This window comes from Mustela erminea, chromosome 3 (genome assembly GCF_009829155.1).
Source record: "Mustela erminea isolate mMusErm1 chromosome 3, mMusErm1.Pri, whole genome shotgun sequence".
NCBI lineage: Eukaryota > Metazoa > Chordata > Mammalia > Carnivora > Mustelidae > Mustela > Mustela erminea.
Window position 1 is genome coordinate 99878128 of NC_045616.1, and position 17154 is coordinate 99895281.

General features: G+C 50.6%; 2 protein-coding genes across 6 annotated transcripts in view; one reads left to right on the forward strand and one right to left on the reverse strand.

Moving 5' to 3' along the window:
• The first annotated feature begins 248 nt into the window (after positions 1-248).
• HK3 (hexokinase 3) lies at positions 249-17075 on the forward strand. Of its 5 annotated transcripts, none has more exons than XM_032336920.1 (20): positions 346-499; positions 799-871; positions 3885-4006; positions 7010-7187; positions 7378-7532; positions 7619-7738; positions 7829-7924; positions 8783-8882; positions 8965-9148; positions 9606-9761; positions 9913-10146; positions 10489-10784; positions 10878-11017; positions 11097-11216; positions 13859-13954; positions 14140-14239; positions 15841-16024; positions 16116-16271; positions 16435-16668; positions 16756-17075. In XM_032336920.1, exons 2-20 carry the CDS (start codon positions 808-810, stop codon positions 16898-16900), a joined length of 2880 nt encoding a protein of 959 aa, XP_032192811.1. In that variant the 5' UTR covers positions 346-499; positions 799-807; the 3' UTR covers positions 16901-17075. The 5 variants fall into 5 exon arrangements, with proteins under 5 accessions (XP_032192814.1, XP_032192809.1, XP_032192810.1 ...); XM_032336921.1 differs by having other exon boundaries at positions 349-499; positions 7025-7187; XM_032336918.1 differs by having other exon boundaries at positions 338-499; positions 7619-7924; positions 9895-10146.
• Positions 2363-17154, reverse strand: part of UNC5A (unc-5 netrin receptor A) — a 70376-nt gene continuing 55584 nt past the window's right edge. Inside the window, exons 16-17 of the mRNA XM_032336925.1 lie at positions 8433-8542; positions 2363-3622 (exon numbers count right to left, since the gene is read on the reverse strand). Coding sequence (XP_032192816.1) covers positions 8467-8542 — 76 coding nt within the window. The 3' untranslated portion in view covers positions 2363-3622; positions 8433-8466. The remainder of the gene's footprint in view (positions 3623-8432; positions 8543-17154) is intronic.

The window sequence follows — 17154 nt, forward strand, 5'->3', positions numbered from 1 at the left end:
GATGCCACAAGGTTCTATGCATTCAAGAAGACTGGGGGAAAATCAGCTTTGTGGGGGCAAACAACTCTACTGTAGCCTGAGATTACCCTTCCCCTTCTGGTAGAGAAGACCCAGGGTATGAACCTACACCCCCTCTACCCCTCCCTGGCCTACCATCTGAGGGCTAGACTCCACAGTCTGGCTGCTACCTCTCCCATCATATATCCTCACCTACATGTATCTTTATTTAGGTCTTTGGAGCTGAACCGCATACCATGAAGGTGCCTTGTGCTCCAAGATTTTGCACAGGCGCTTCTCTCTCTGAAGGATTACCTCTGCCAGCATACTCCTAGTCTTTCTTCATGGCTCAGCTTCCTTAACTTGCCCTGCCCACTCTAGGGCAGAGTTAGTCTCTTCCTCTTATGTTCCACATTGCCTCTTGCTCGTTAGTACTGGAACATTTTGGAAGATTGTCTGTTGTACTATATATTTCTCATGCTAGCCTCTTCCATCTTTCCAGGTGAGCCATCACCTCCAAACTCAGACTCTTGAGTTTACTGTTTGTAAAGTGGGTGGGGCTCCCAGTATTAGAGAGGGGATGTCCCAGGGTCCTTGACCTAGTTCAGGGTTCCAGCTTCGTACAGTTATCTTGCTTAAGTTTGCACCATAGCCCTGCCTGCCCTGGACTTCTCTTAGGGCAGACTCAGAAGGAAGTGCATCTTCCTGAATTAACTGATGTCTAGATAGTGGTGGCCAAGAAAGAGCATGGGACATTATAACTCAGGTGACCTGTGAGTTTCATTTTTGGGTGCAAACCAGGTCAGTGGGATGCCTAACATTGCGAGAGAAGAGCTCAAGCCTGAAGAAAGTGAACAACTGCTGCTTCTCCCGGGTAAGACCCTCTTCTACTTACTTCAGGTCCATCCCCTCACCATCTCTCCAGCTTGGCCCATGCTAGCAGAGTAGAGCCTGGAACGACTAAGCCAGCTGTTCCTCAGTGATAGCTCTCATCCTTGGCAGGAGTCCCTGGGATCCTTCTCAGAAGGAAGACTCACCTCATGTATCTGATTCAGCTGAGTTAAGCTAAGAGGCCAACTTAAACATGTGCAGACCCCAGCTGAGTTCTGAGAATCTAGTGATGTGGGAGACATGTCCCTCCCCACTGGGCTCAGCTGGAAGAGGCAGATATGAGTACATTTACTGGGAGTGTAAATACTGAGGTTTCTTGGAGGAAGCTTCACAGTCTCTGGCATGTAGAAATACCAGATAAATGTCCAATAGAAGAGTGAATGAATAAGAGTAAATGAATGAAAGAATGATTGAGTGAGCTGGGCCTCAAAAGGAGAGTGAAAGCGTACTCTGTGTGTAGTGGCTAGCCCTTTCCTAAGATTATAATTGTTTCGGTTACCCTGTTTTATCCTTGAAACAAACCTGTAACATTCAGGAAGTTAACATTCCTATTTGACAGATTTGGAAATTAGATATATAGGATTTTGAAGACATTTGCTGGAAACTGATTTCTTAGTTCTCTGAATAAGAGCCCCACTCCCACACCCCCCACCCCCAAATTTTTCAAAGCTGTATTAGTACACTATGTCAAACCCTGTGCTGGGATGAAGATGCAGATGACTCAGACCAGTGGTTCCAGACTCGAGGAAAACTGTGAATGAAGGCTGGATAGCAAGAGACAGGGCGAACTTGTAGTCAGTGTGGCTGGAGTGTGAGGGAGAATAGCAAGAGAGGAAACTTGGGGCCGGCAAAGCTATGCTAAAGAGTTTCAGACTTTTTTTTTCCCCCCGCTGCAGAGGGAAATACCACAATGTGAAGGTTTACCTCCTATCTTAGGGGAGATAGAGCTGGGGAAAATAGAAATATCTATTTTTGTGCAGTTATTCTGGTGATGTGTTGGGAGTTGGTGGGGCAGGGAGATGGACAGTATCAGTTAGGAGGTTGTTGGAATAATCAGATGGGAAGAAGGTCTAGGGCGGTGGCAGTGGGAAGAGGGGATATGTGGGAGAGCACTTTCTGTTCTTAGCTCTTTCAGCCTCAGACCTGATTGCATAGAGGAGAGGTGAGAGTCAGGGTTGTAGACAGGCACCCGAATAGCTGTGTGAGTGAGCAACCTTGATGCCTCCAGCTAAGATGGAGGACAGGAAGAGTATCATGGGGAAAAAGTGAAGGAGAAAATGAATGTGTCTTTGACTATGGAGTTTGAGAAGCTTCTCCAGCATCTGGAGAGGGATGTCTAACAGACCATCAGAATTTGGGATTTGGCTCAGGACAGGGATTTGGGAGACCTGAAACAGAGGTTTTAATCAAAACCTGAAGGTGATACAAAGGGCTGTGGAGAAGAGGGCTATGACCAGAAACAGGGGTGGGGTGGGGCATTGCTAAGGGGGAGTGGAGAGAAAAAGTAATGAAGATTATGAGGGAAGGAGGCTCAGGAAAGACTAGTTGTTGAAAGCCAAGAGACAAGAATTTTGCAGTGAAGAGATTGCTCATGGCTTTGCATGCCTGACAGAGGACAGTAGGGGATGGGGACTGAGGAAAAGACTGGGATGGGACAATCAGCAGCTCAATTTGACCATGAGGAGGGCAAATTCATGGGCATGTTGGGAATGGAGGATGGGCAAGGGTTGCAGGGATGGGAAGGTATTCTTCCCTGGAGTCTTGTGCTACAGGAAGAGAGGTAGATTGATTCACTGGACAAATCCCTTCTCCCCATCTTGGGGCCTTCACTGCATTTCCCTTTTCCTTTACTCCTGAAAGACACCTAAACCACTGAAGGCTCCCTTGGGAATTTCTTGGAATAGCAGTACCACCTCTAGCTTGAATTAGCAAAATAACGACATTTCTACAGTTCTTTATAGTATGCAAACCATTAACTCCTTTAATCCTCACAAGAACTGAATTTTTGTTCTGTTATAGAGGAGGAAATTGAGGCTCAATTCAGATTCAAGTAAATAAATCTGAAGGTACATTCTGCACAAGGTCCTTTTGCGTTCATTATTTCATTTGCCCCACAAAGCTCTTTGACATATATTGATCCCCATTTGGCAGATTAAGAAAATTGGGCCTCCCATTTGGAGACCTGGTACTAGGTCTTCTGTGGAGAGTTGGGTCCTTAACTCTGAGCATATGGCTCTTTCCATTCTGCATCACTGTACCTTCCAAAACCCACCCATGAGCTGATGCTTGTGTTGCACATTAAATTTCCCAAAGCATTTTTCAAGTCTTATTTAATTATTATAACAACCTTGTAAAAGCAGTTATTTCCTCCCAGATGAAAAAACTAAAATTCAAAGAAGTCATAAAAGTTATGCCACTAGTGGAACCCCTTTCTGAAGTACAGATCCATCCCTGTCCACTTCTCCCTTCAGAATGAAATTTGTACAACATAGCTTGGCATAAAGGCCATCCATAGTCCAGCCTACCTGCTTCTCCAGCAAGTCTTTGGCTCCTTGTTACCTCACACTCTTTGTTCCAAACCTCTAGAACATCCTGAACTCCCAAGCACGGTAGCAGGTCCATCTGTTACTGACTATGTCAAGGGTTCTGTGATTGTTGGTAAGGCTGTAAGAGTCCTCAGGACCAGCCTACATCTGCTTTATACTCCAGCATCTGGGACAGTAGTCATCAGGAACTGGTAAATGTAAATGAATGACAGAATGAATAAATGGCATTGGGATTAGGAACCAGCCTTCCCAGTGCTCTGTTAATAAATGTGCTTCTGGAAAATGGGGGCCTTCTGGTTGATTACTAAAGGATCATTGATGGTCAGAGGTTCCGAGCTCTGCCTACAGCTTTCTTCCTCGTCCTCTTCTCAAGGACAAAAGTTAAGGGCCACAGCCTCTGAGGGCCTGTAGACTATGTGGTTCACCTGGGCTGTCCCTTTCCTCCTATAGGTGGCCACCCTCCATTGTGGAACCACATGGACTCCATTGGGCCAGTAGGGTTGCGGCAAAGGGAAGGAGCTCCTGGCTGCTCCCAGGAGGGCTTGCCCTGCTCCTCAGACAGCTCTGAGCTGGTAAGTTCAGCACTGGGGTTCTGATTCATGCCTATTTAAAGCTATCAAAGAGCAGGATCAGCCCATGGGGCCCTGAGTTCACAGCCATGCAGCCCCTTTTAGTTTATCAAACCTTTCAGATCTGATCTAGTAACTGTTTCCTTTGTGACTTCACACAACAAACAGCAAGGTGGGGATTATCTTCTCATTTTACAGCTGAGAAAGAGGGGGCTTAGAGAGGTGAACTGATGAGTTTTAACTCATGACAGGAGCTTGAGCTGAGGTATTTCAGTTGCAAAGGTATTTTGCCACTTTGTTGCACGGATGCTGCCCCTACCCTGAATGGGTTCACATAGTCTAGCAAGGACCCTTTTGGGGTTTTCTGGTAGAAGACTATATTCTTAAGACACTTCCTTCCCCTGTTTCTCTAGTCTCCTGCATATCTCCCTCCCTTCAACATAGCCACTGCAATCAGGCACACAGATGATTTCAGAGCTGAACTCAACTTGGAGGTTATTCTTCAGCATAGTCCCTGTGCCTTCGGTTAGTTCAGATTGAGTTTCTCTTTTCTGTCATCTTGACCAAGATTTAGAAACCCTTGTATGTCACACCATCAAACAGGAAACACTTGTGTAAGTCATTTCATATCTCCTAGTCTGTTTCCTCATCAGTAAAATGGAAGAAAATAAAGTCTAATCCTTCCACCCCCTGGAGGATTAAGTGAACTAATGGAGATAAAGGACCTGTATAGAGGAGGCAGCCATGAAAGGATTCTTGAATTATTCCCTGCAGTTTCTTTAGTTTTCCGGCTTGTTCTGACATCTGCTGGACTTGGCTTATTGCCCAAACTGGAGGGCATCACCCCTCACTGCATTTCATGCTCCCACTTCACCTTTGTCCGGTCTCTGCCCCAGACCCTGCTGTAAACATTTCCTTTGTATTCAACTCATGGCTGGGCCACAGAAGTGAGAAATGACATGGTCCCTGGCATTGGGAACACAGGGGCCTTCTGAGTATTATTATTTTCTCAGCCTTATTCCAGGGCCACACAGCCAGGAAAGTGGCAGGGTGAAGACTCAGATGTAATTTTCTCATTCCATGGGGTTTCTTCGCTGCAACCTTCATCAGCTTTGGGTTCTTTTCAGGTGAAATTGCTAGTTTTGTTTTTTTTTTTAATTTAAAGATTGTATGTATGTATTTATTTATTTGAGAGAGAAAGCGAGCACACAAGCTGGGGGAACAGCAGGCAGAGGGGGAAGCAGGCTCCTTGCTGAGTAAGGAGCCCAACACAGGACTTGATCCCAGGAGCCTGGGATCATGACCTGAGCTGAAGGCAGATGCTTAACCGACTGAGCCATCCAGGCATCCCTGAAATTGCTAGTTTTTATAAGGCTTCACATTTGTGTGGAAACACTTCAGTCAGATCTGGGTTCAAATCTCACTCTGTCCCTTAATAGCTGCTTGGATTATACAGATGACTGTTCCTCTCTAAGCCTCAGTTTTCTCATTTGTAACATAACATAGGAATAACCCTTCCTAGTGTGCATGGCTGCTAGAAGCATCTCCTATAATGTAAACATCGAACTGAACATCTGGCACTCCAGTTAGGAACATTTGCCTCCTTAGGAATCTGTTTTCCATTCTCTTTCTAAAGCAGAGGTGGAACTGAGTCACCCCCATCTCCCTCACTGAACAGCCTCTCCTCCCTGGCTCCTCTGCCTCCTTATTCAGATGCCTGTGTGGTTACTTTACAGACAGGTCCAGTGTGGGACAGTGAGTCATAGGAATGGAATTTCTGTGGGACAGGGAGTGAGGACCTGGGAAAAACTAAGCCCAGGAAATAGAGCTTCAGTTCGGGACTCCAGGGAACCCAGGGAAGCTGCTAGCATCTCTTTGAAGGACTGGCCAGAAGGTCATCTAGGGGAGCTTTCACATAGAGGTAGAGTACTGAGGCTCCTCTTAGCTCCCCCACAGTAAGTTACTGGTGGAGAGGACCCTTGGGTATCCCATCTTCTGCTTTCTGCCTATCTACCCCCTCCCATCACTCAGATTCACCCCTGGCCCAACCTTCCCCCAAATCCATCCCCTCACTCCGAAGAAAATCCCTTTATCCTCCACCCCAGATCTTCAAATGGCTTGTCCCCTTCCTTCGTTTAGTTCACTTCCTCAGAGAGAACTTATTATCAAATATCCAAAAACACCTTTTTCTCCCCTGGTCACTCTCAAACTTCTGTTCCTGCCTTTAAAAAAAAAAAAAAAGCGACTGTTATTACCAGAATCATATTTCATGTTTATTTCCTTATTTTCTGCCTCTATGCTGGAATCTGGGCTTGATAAGAACAGAACTCACCGGGTTATGCAACTTGTAGTGCTTAGAATAGTGTTGGGCCCCTAATAGGTACTCAATCAATGCCTGTGGGAAGGATGGGTGACGGATAGGAGGACTGTCTTCCACAGTGTGGCCTCCAGGTTCTCCCAAGCTGAGCTTACTTAGGCTCCAGATTCAAGTGGATTGGGAGAGCGAAGCACATGTACTTGAAATTCATACCACATTTGTTCGTTTCTTTGCTCATTTGGTGAACGACAACTCACTCAGCAGCTTAACTCTGGGTACTGGGGAGCCAGAGTGAATTAATGGTATGACAGGAATGGCCTCACTAAACCCTGAATTCTAAGAAATGGGAGGACTAGGGAACATCCCTATGTTGAGAAGGAATCACCAGAGAATGAAGGAAAAGGTAGGTGGGTCTCCCCTCCAGGAAGGAGCCTTCTGAGAATGCAGGAACTGAGTATGAGGTGTAGGCAGCAAAAGAACCTAGGTGCATGAAGAGGTGAGAAGTGGTGTTGGGCACGTGTTGGGGAGACCAGCAAGGCTCAGGGCTTAGGCAGGGCTCAAGTCAGCTCCTGGGAAAGCTAAGGGAGGTGCTGGTCTGGACTGGTAAAGGGAGGAGCAAGCTTGGTGGGGCAGTCCTGGTTGAAGTCAGAGAACTTGGCTAGGCAGTGGGGCTCCTGACCAGATATTAGCCTGTTTCTCCCCAGGTGCTGGCGTGTCTACAGCAATTCAAGGTGACGGAGACACAGCTACGGCAGATCCAAGCCAGCCTCCTGTGCTCTATGGAGCGCTCACTGGGGGGGCAGGCCAGCCCTGCCTCTTCTGTCCGGATGCTGCCCACATACGTGGGGTCCACCCCACATGGCACTGGTGGGTGGCATAGACCAAAATTGGTGGCCAGGCCTAGGGAGAGAATTCTGATCTGGGGGATGGAGTTCCTTATCCCTTTCCCCCATTAAGAATCCCAACTCTAAGCTCCCTTAATGAGACTTTGCAGTCCTTGGGGATGTTTCTGGGAGGCTTGCCAGCTGCATGCCTTTCTGTGTCCTGTTTGCCCCAGAACAAGGAGATTTTGTGGTGCTGGAGCTGGGGGCCACAGGGGCCTCACTGCGTGTTCTGTGGGTGACCCTGGTGGGCAATGAGGGGCATAGGATGGAGCCCTGGAGTCAGGAGTTTGTGATCCCTCCAGAGGTGATGCTGGGTCCTGGTCAGCAGGTAAGAGCCCACTGCCTAGGCTCTGGGAACTGGCTGGGTGGCTGGGGCTCTGGTGGGCAGAGCTGAGACCTTAATTTGTCCCATAGCTCTTTGACTTTGCTGCCCGCTGTCTGTCTGAGTTCCTGGATGCAATCCCCATGGACAAAAAGGATCTGCAGCTTGGGTTCAGCTTCTCCTTCCCTTGTCACCAGACTGGCCTGGACAGGGTGAGGCAGAGTGGGCATGGGGACAGTGGGTGGAAGGTTTGCAGCCCCATGAAAGCTATTGGAGGAGTGATCCAGGTTTTCTGCCCCCAGAGCACCCTTATTTCCTGGACCAAAGGTTTTAGGTGCAGCGGTGTGGAAGGTCATGATGTGGTCCAGTTGCTGCGAGATGCCATCAAGAGGCAGGGGGTGAGTGGGGCAGGGGCAATGGGAAGGCAGCACACAGAGACTGTGCCTGTGCTTCTGGGAGGGCCTGCTTTCCTTTTCTATTTATATCCTTTATCCAGTCTAACCTAGGGTAGTTTTTGCTACCATTCCCACTTCATACATGAAGAGACTAAAGGCTAAGAAAGGACAAATTTTCAGGACCATGGGGCAAAACAAAGATGAAATGACTTGATCCTGTATTCAACGACCTCACAGGCTAGAGGGAAAGCATTCCAAAAAAGGATTGTCTCTGTCAAGGAGGTAGTTCAGTGACTCTGGTAGCATGGGAAGGGCACACTAGGACTCGGGCAGGGGCTTTAAGGAGTTTGCCAGATGCATAAGCTGGGGTTGGGGTGGAAGATCTGTTTTTCAGAGAAAGGTGCAAACATTTGGATACCAAAGAAAGGTGGATCTGGATCCATCTGGACTAACTGTGATGCTAGTGGATGGAATTCAGGGCTAGGAGGGGCTTAGAGAGTCAGGTACCTACAGTGCAGTCTTCAAGGTGCCGCGCTTGCTCACAATCATCTTGGTCCTGTGGGGAGCACTGGTATTCTGGAGATGATGACTGAGGTCGGGAGCCTTTGAGAGCCCCAGGGCCTGAGTAGAGGGTGGAAGAGACAAGGGGGAGTGTGGGATGGGAGGAAAATTCTCTGTAGGGTGGGAGGACCAAGAGTATATGTGTGGGCATGAACACACATTGAGTTTCATGGACTCTGAGCACCTCTATCAAGGCCAGGGCCCCTCCATCAAAGCCAAGGCCCTAGCCTTGCCCATCCCCCAGGTTCCCTGCATTACCCACTTAAGTCAGCCATGACCTCTGCCCTCTCCATTGTCTAGGCCTACAGCATCGACGTGGTTGCCGTGGTGAATGACACAGTGGGCACCATGATGGGCTGCGAGCCAGGGTTTGGGCCCTGTGAGGTCGGGCTTGTTGTAGGTGAGCCATGGGCCATTTGTGATGATGGGTGCGGGGGTACCGCTACCTGATGGGCAGGTCCTGATGGATTCATCCCTGCCAGACACTGGCACCAATGCATGTTACATGGAGGAGGCAAGGCATGTGGCAGTGCTGGATGAGGACCGGGGCCGCGTCTGCGTCAGCGTTGAGTGGGGCTCCTTCAGTGATGATGGGGTCCTGGGACCAGTGCTGACCACCTTTGACCATGCCTTGGACCAAGAGTCCCTGAATCCTGGTGCCCAGAGGTGGCCTGACCTTCTGCTCTAGGGCCTATCACTCTTCTGCTCCCTTCTTCGCTGCTGTCCCTGAACTCAGGCCCTTGGGCCCCTCCCTATTGCTTGCTCATAGGGTTTCCAGGTTGCATCTTAGGGGGCCCTGGCTATGCTCAAAGAAGGAAGGGCTCAAGATTCTAGAACCCAGAATTTTCAACCCATAGCCCTCCCTTATTCCTGACCAGTGTTGGGGATGGGGGTAGCAAAGTGTTCCCTGTCCTCCAGAAGCCCCTCTGAACCTAATCTAAGCCTGAGAGGGCAGCGGGGTCTGGATAAACACCCACCTATCTCCTGGGAAACCATTGCTTCTGGAACCTCCAGTCTGGGGGACCCCAAAGAAAATGATCCTTCTTTTGGGACCCTTGGAGGTGGGACCAAGTGGGCTAAGGGCTTAAGGAAAGCTCTGTCCAGCCACCCTTCCTACCTGTAGGTTTGAGAAGATGATTGGGGGCTTGTACCTGGGTGAGCTGGTGAGGCTTGTATTGGCTCACTTGGCCCAACAAGGGGTCCTCTTTGATGGCTGCACCTCCTCCGCCCTGCTGACCCAAGGCAGCATCCTCCTGGAGCATGTGGCTGAGATGGAGGAGTAAGTAAGAAAAGCCAGTAGGCTTAAACAAAGGGCTTCTTGGCTTGGGAGAGGGGAGGATGCTCTGTCCCCCAGGTAGCCATGGGGCTGAGGGAGGGCAGGGAGCTTTGGGGCTACTTGAGTCCCAAAGCAGTACCCTGTGTCCCTCCAGCCCCTTGGCTGGGGCAGCCCGTGTGCATGCCATCCTGCAGGACTTGGGCCTGAGTGTGGGGGCCTCGGACGCCAAGCTTGTGCAGTACGTGTGTGCAGCCGTGTTGACTCGGGCTGCCCGGCTCTGTGCTGCCGCCCTGGCTGCTGTTCTCTCCCGCCTCCGGCACATCCGGGAGCTGCAGATGCTTCAGATTGCTGTGGCCACCGGAGGCCGAGTGTTTGAGCGACACCCCAGGTACTGGAAATACACACTTCCTGTGTGAGCAGGTAGCAAGAATGTGTTTTCCATAAAGACCCAGAGGGCACTCTAGTTCCATGTGTGCAAGGCAGTGGGTATGAGTGGCAGGGTAAGGTCAGATGGGGACTAAGGGACGCCAGAAGAAGTCAGAAGAGAGGAAAGATGCAAGGGAGGGGGACTCTGAGGACACTGGGAGCACTGGAGATACTGGGCATAAGGTTGGTGTACAGTTGGACTTAGAACTGAAGGGATTTGAAGTGATGGGGCCCAGGGCTTCAGCAAGCCCTGGAGTTCAGGGTCAGGTGTCAAGCCAGGTATGCCTGCTTTGTGTCTGTGTAGTTTCCTCAGCATCCTGCAGGAGACTGTGATGCTCCTGGCCCCGGAATGTGATGTCTCCTTCATTCCCTCTGTGGATGGGGGTGGCCGGGGTGTGGCAATGGTGACTGCTGTGGCTGCCCGCCTCGCTGCTCACCGGCACCTGCTGGAAGAGACCCTGGCACCTTTCCGGTTGAACCATGAGCAGCTGGCAGTGGTGCAGGCACAGATGCGGGAGGCCATGGTCAAGGGACTCCGAGGGGAGGCCTCATCCCTCCGCATGCTGCCCACTTATGTCCGGGCCACACCTGATGGCACTGGTGAGGATCTGGCATGAGTGTGGGGCTGGGATATGGGTTCATGGAGGTCACAGAACGTGCTTTGTCCTGACTCTGGGGATCTCTGTTCCACAGAACGTGGGGACTTCCTGGCCCTGGACCTGGGGGGCACCAACTTTCGGGTCCTCTTGGTGCGTGTGACAGAAGGAGGTGTGAAGATCACCAGCCAGGTCTACTCCATCCCGGAGTATGTGGCCCAGGGCTCTGGACAGCAGGTACCCAGAGCTTGGACCTAATGTCAGGGGCGGGGAAGGACCCAGGCTGGGCCACACCCTGACTTGCCTTGCACCTCAGCTCTTCGACCACATCGTGGACTGCATTGTGGACTTCCAGCAGAAGCAGGGCCTGAGTGGGCAGAGCCTCCCTCTGGGTTTCACCTTCTCCTTCCCATGCAGGCAGCTTGGCCTCGACCAGGTGAGGGACGGAGGGCCAGGAGAAACTATCCCCAAGGGCTTTACACACTCATACCCTTCATGGAATGGGCAGGAGGCTGGGGAGAGGGCTTCAAGTATCCTGGGCTGGGGGTGGGGGTGGGCAGAAGCACTGCTGGGCTGACCCAGCCCCTAGCCTCGGTTTCACTGGACATGGTGTGTGCAGGTGAAGGGGGTGTGGTAAATTCACCTGGAATCCAGGACTGTAATGAGGCCCAGGATGGAAAAGATTATGGATATGCCTGGGGGCTGCCAATGGGCAGGAAAATGGAGCCAGGTTAGGTCTGGGCACTTGGGAGCAGTGTAGGCCTGGATCAGGGCTGATGAAGGAACACATTGACTGTCTACTCCACAGGCCGGGTGTACCAATCTAGGAGACCTGCAGGAAACAGTATTAGTTCCTGTTTAGTGAAAGGGCTTATGGTTGCTTGGTTTCTTTGCCCTATCTCCCCTTCCTGAACTTACTGTGTACCTCTCATGCCTGGCTTGGTATTGGGTGCCTGACTGGAATGGTAGAGCAGCACACACAGATCTAGACACAGCACCAACTGAGCATACACCTCTACATGTCCTTCAAGAAGAATGCTGGACTTCTCAGTGCACACACCAGAGGGCTGTCATGAAGACAGCTCCTCCCGTACTTTGGTCCAAGCTCCCAAGAGTCTCCTCCTCAACACCCCTAACTTCTGCCAAAAAGCTGCCTTCAGTGAGGAGGAGCTTGCTGCCCCTAATATCACCCACTATGTTCTTCCTGAAAAGCTCTGCCTTCTTTACACCACCCAGACTTTATGCAGTTTTAGGCTCTGCTCCAGGTGTGACCTCTCTCAGACACAGCTTCTGCACTTGGCTTTCTTTTACACAGTGGCCCTTTGGAATCAAGCATTCAGCAGTGTCTCTCTGCTGGTCTGCCCCACTCTAGACTAAGCATGCTGGCACCATTTGATTATTCCTTGTAAGATGTGAGAAGCAGGTGGGACTCAGTATGCAAAATCATGTGCGCAAGAAGAAAACAGGGTCCTATTCATTATCTAGAACTGAACTTAATTTCTGTGTTGAGCCCACATTCTTTTGGGGGGGATGGCTTAATAATAATCAATCTGGAGGCCTCTTTCCCCAGGTAAGGGCCCCTTTCAGCTGCACAGTACCCTTTGCTGTGTATGCGCAGACACTCAGGGAAGTCGGGAAATGCCTAGGCCCCAGCTGTGAGGACTCTGACACTTCCTCTCTTGATTCTTAACACCTCCCTTTACAACTCACCTTTCCCTCCATGGGGAAGGAGGACAGAGACCTCCTCTGCTGTCAGATCACTCAGATCTCTTCTGTCTCCTTCCTACCCATAGGGGTATGGTCAGGTAGAGGTATAGAATGCTTGTCTCAGGAAACTCCAAAACCTGGCTCTGAGGTTGCCTCAGCTCCCCTTCCCCAGACTGGGGTCTGTCATCTGAGAGCAGGAAAGTATTGGCGCTACTTACGATCTGGGTTCCCCCACAGTAGCCCTCCTTTTTAATTGCTGTCTCACTCTCTGGCTTCTAGTTACTGTGTTTCACACGAGCATTCAGCACTCTGGCTGTGGTTGCATAGGGCAGGGGATAAAAGGAAATGTTGTTGGAGGAGGAAGAGTCAGTTCGTATCTCTAAAATCTTCTGCCCCAAAGATTTTCCTTTTTTTTTTTTTTTTTTTTAAAGATTTATTTTAGAGAGAGTGCAGGGCAGAGGGCCAGAGGGCCAGGGAGAGAAAGAATCTCAAGCAGACGGTGTGCTGAGCATGGAGCCCAGATGCAAGGCTCTATCCCAGGACCCTGAGATCATGACCTGAGCCAAAATCAAGAGTTGGACACTCGACTGACTGAGCCATCAAGGTGCCCCCCAAAGATTTTCATATCTGCTTTGCATGCTCTTACTTTGGGCAGAGCTGTCATTTTTTAACAGCAGGAGAATAACTCCCCCTGCCTGCTCTCTCAGAGAAAGCACACTTAGAAAAGGATAGTCCTAGATTGTCAAGCCCATCAATAAGTTCATAATTTAAGGCAAGTTTCTCACAATAAAGGCTTATCTGTCTTCTCTCCTCCCATCCTGCCTAGGTGTTCTAGGTTCTAGCTTTTCCTTTTGTCCTTCACTCATATCTGGAATACACAAGTGAATTTCTTTTTGACATGGCTCTGTCCCTAATTCCTCAGTTTCCTTCCTCTCAAATGACTCTTGCTAGTTCTTTCTAAAAGAGCAGAATAGTCTGTCATTTGGACCTCTGAGCCTTCTCTGTCCTCCCCCTTCCCGGACATAGCACTCATTTTATCAGCTCTGTTCATTCCTAACCCAATTATGAAGGGCCATTCCTTCTGGGCAGCCGTCTTAAAACGTCCAGACTCTCAGACCATCTGAGCATTCTGGCACTAATAATAGAAGACACAGGTCGGATGGTTATTAATAGGTTTCTTTACACTGGAAGGCTCCTGGGGAGTTAGGAGGGGGCAGAGGGTAAGGCCCTCAGCCATGTGGCAGAGTGGGCATGGAATCCTGCTTGGTGAGAGGGGATAGCATATGCTTTTGATGAGGTACAGGCTTTGGGGAGGGAGAGTGAGATTCCAAGGGGCCTTCACCTTCTGACCCCACCTTTGTCCCACCCCAGGGCATCCTCCTAAACTGGACAAAGGGTTTCAATGCATCCGACTGTGAGGGCCAAGACGTTGTGTGTCTGCTGCGGGAAGCCATCGGGAGAAGACAGGTGAGGAGTCTGCCTCCAGGGGTGCTTTGGGGCTGTGGCAGGACTTGAAGGGAGCAGAGGGTCTCCTGCTTCCTGACCTGGGGGGGTGGAGTGGGTGGCTCTCTGTAGTAGAGACCTCTGGGTCCAGCGCTGGTTGCCATGACAACCACGTTGCCCAGCAACTAGCAGCATCCTTTTGTGTGCAGGCAGTGGAGCTGAATGTGGTTGCCATTGTCAATGACACGGTGGGGACCATGATGTCCTGTGGCTATGAGGACTCCCGTTGTGAGGTCGGCCTCATCGTTGGTGAGGAGGGCCCTGTTCTTTTGTGCTCCTACTGCCTGATGTTAATTCATTGCCTTCTGTTGATTCCTCAGGTTGGATGTTCCTCTGGCCTTGGGGATGTGGCGTGATTTCCACCTGACTCAGCTAGGCCCGGCAACACTCATATGGGCTGTGTCTGAACTTTGCTTAGCTTAGCTATACTATTCATAGTCATTTAAGCTTTCTGAGCCTCAGTTTGCCTTTCTGTTAAATGAATATGAGCTTTGGAGTCATACAGATTTGGGTGGAAATACTAGCTCTGCCACTTCTGTGTGACCTTGGGCAAATCACCAAAGCCTCCATTTCCTTCTAAGACAGAGATAATAGCAATGGCTATCTCAAGAATCATGAGAGTGAGAGGAGAGGGAACAAAGTGTGGCACAGCTCCTGGCCCGTGGTACACGCTCAGTGCTTGGAACTGGGTAGAGGCTGGGGTGGAGGACAGAGAGTGAGCTGTGAGGCTGTCCTTCTGGTAGTCCAAGATCCTAAGTCTTTATTAAACATTCCTCCTCTGGCCAGATAGAGGCTGGATGAAGGGACAGGAAGACTACACATAAAGATGGGGGTAATACCTATCTTCTCAAAACCCACCATTTAGTGGGGATCAAGCCCAGGACAGCATGTGGCAGTCAGAGCTGAATCTGACTCTGCACAATGGGATGACAAGGTTAAGATCAGAAAGGAAGTGGTCCTAACATGAGTGGGACTTAAAGAATGTCTATCTAGATGCAGGAGGATGGCTCTCATAGCTCTTTAGGCATCAGAATCCTAGGTCAGGAGGTTTACGGCAGACTCCTTTTGAAACTGGGAGCTTCTTGAACATAGAGCCGAGTGGGGAGATGCTCAGGAGAGGTATGCCTAGATTGCTTTATGAATAAACTAGTCAGAGGAAATCCAGGTGGGGCTGATAAGGAGACCACTTGCATAGAGCTAACTATGTGTTGGGGAGAGAAAGGGTGTATCTTAATCCAGAATGTGCCTTCTACCTAGAATTCCTTTCCTTTCTGTGTTCCTGGCTTCACAGTCAAATCCAAACATCATTTCCTGTCTGTAGCTTTCTCTGACCCTCTAGGCAGGAAGACTCAGCTATGCTCAAGGCTCCCATCATGCTCTTCTTTGCACTTCTATTTGGGTACATACAGGCAATATCATGTTAGCTGCTTATTGCCCATGCCCTGTCCACCATGGGGCTCTTCATATCTGATTCCTGTCTATGTCCCCAGAACCTGCTAGTTTGACTAAAGATCTGGAAAGCTAGTCCAGGGAGCTTGGGCCTCTCAACTGCTGATAGTGGAGGAGCTCTCACACATCTCCCAGGGGTGCTCTGGCATAGCACGGAAGATACACTGATGGTGATGCTGGTAGGGGAAGCAGAGGAGGTCCACAGGGGTTGATGCTGCCAGGGTCTGCAGAAGGAATGTCAGGAAAGAAGGCAGACCAGGACATTAAGACAAGTTGTTGGTGTGAGGAAATGGAGAGGTCAGAAATGAGCCTAAATTTTGCCATCTCAGTTTGGGAAGGGCACAGAGGGAGGGGTCTTATCTGTCAGTAAATGACTTCCACCCTGTCTGGCCTTTCTGCAGGAACTGGCACCAATGCCTGCTACATGGAGGAGCTTCGGAATGTGGCAGCTGTGGCTGGGGACTCAGGCCATATGTGCATCAATATGGAGTGGGGTGCCTTTGGGGATGATGGCTCTCTGGACTTGCTTAGAACCTGCTTTGATGCACATGTGGACCAGGCATCCATCAACCCTGGCAAGCAGAGGTATGGGTGGGGCTGGGCAGGGGCAGCTGGTGGTGGCTGGCACTGGTTATGGAAGCAGGTAGGGTCTCCTGACCTTTGTGCTTTCATGCAGCTTTGAGAAGATGATCAGTGGCATGTACCTGGGGGAGATCGTCCGCCACATTCTCTTGCATTTGACCAGCCTTGGAGTTCTCTTCCGGGGCCAGCAGACCCAGCGCCTTCAGACCAGGGACATCTTCAAGACCAAGTTTCTCTCTGAGATTGAAAGGTGCCTAAGGCCTGTATTGCCTCCTTCCACCTCCCAAGAGAATCTATCTACCCACTTTGGGTAAAATGCTGGTTAGTGGGAGGTCCATTCCGGAGAACTCATGAGGTGGGAAAGCTAATGTAGGACCCTGGCTCTCTGTGTTCTATTCCTTCCTGTCCTCCAGTGACAGCCTGGCTCTAAGGCAGGTCCGAGCCATCCTGGAGGATCTGGGGCTGCCCTTGACCTCAGATGATGCCCTGATGGTCCTGGAGGTGTGCCAGGCTGTGTCCCAGCGGGCTGCTCAGCTCTGTGGGGCGGGTGTGGCTGCTGTAGTGGAGAAGATCCGTGAGAACCGGGGCCTAGAAGAGCTGACTGTGACCGTAGGGGTGGATGGGACCCTCTACAAGCTGCATCCCCAGTGAGTCTGGGTGCTGGGATGGGCAGGGAGGAATGGCCTGGGGGGAATCTGGCTGGCCAGGGCTCACCTCAGTCCCCCTCCCCACAGCTTTTCCAGCCTGGTGGCAGCCACAGTGAGAAAGCTGGCCCCTCGCTGTGTGGTCACCTTCCTGCAGTCGGAAGATGGGTCCGGCAAAGGTGCAGCCCTGGTCACTGCAGTTGCCTGCCGCCTTGCCCAGACGGCCTGTGTTTGAAGAAGTATCTGGGAACTACCCTCGCTGGACCAGGGCCCAGGTCCCACATGTCTCCAGTCATGCAGGACTCCCAAAGAGCCCAAGTGTGGCCCTTCTGTGTCCACTAGCCTTGACCTCTGGCATTCCCAGAGAGAAGTAGCACTCGGGTTAGCAATATATATATATAATTTATTTACATTCACGTCCGCTAAAATCCCTACGCGCCCCGGCGGCCGGGCAAGGCTGTGTACATAAGGCCAAGTGTAAGTGCACGA

Coding starts and splice junctions, on each gene's coding strand:
- HK3 (XM_032336918.1), top strand. CDS start 808: ATGCCTAACATTGCGAGAGAAGAGCTCAAGCCTGAAGAAAGTGAACAA. Junction 9,762..9,894: donor CATGTGGCTGAGATGGAGGA/GTAAGTAAGAAA, acceptor GTCCCAAAGCAG/TACCCTGTGTCCCTCCAGCC. Junction 16,272..16,434: donor TTTCTCTCTGAGATTGAAAG/GTGCCTAAGGCC, acceptor CCTGTCCTCCAG/TGACAGCCTGGCTCTAAGGC.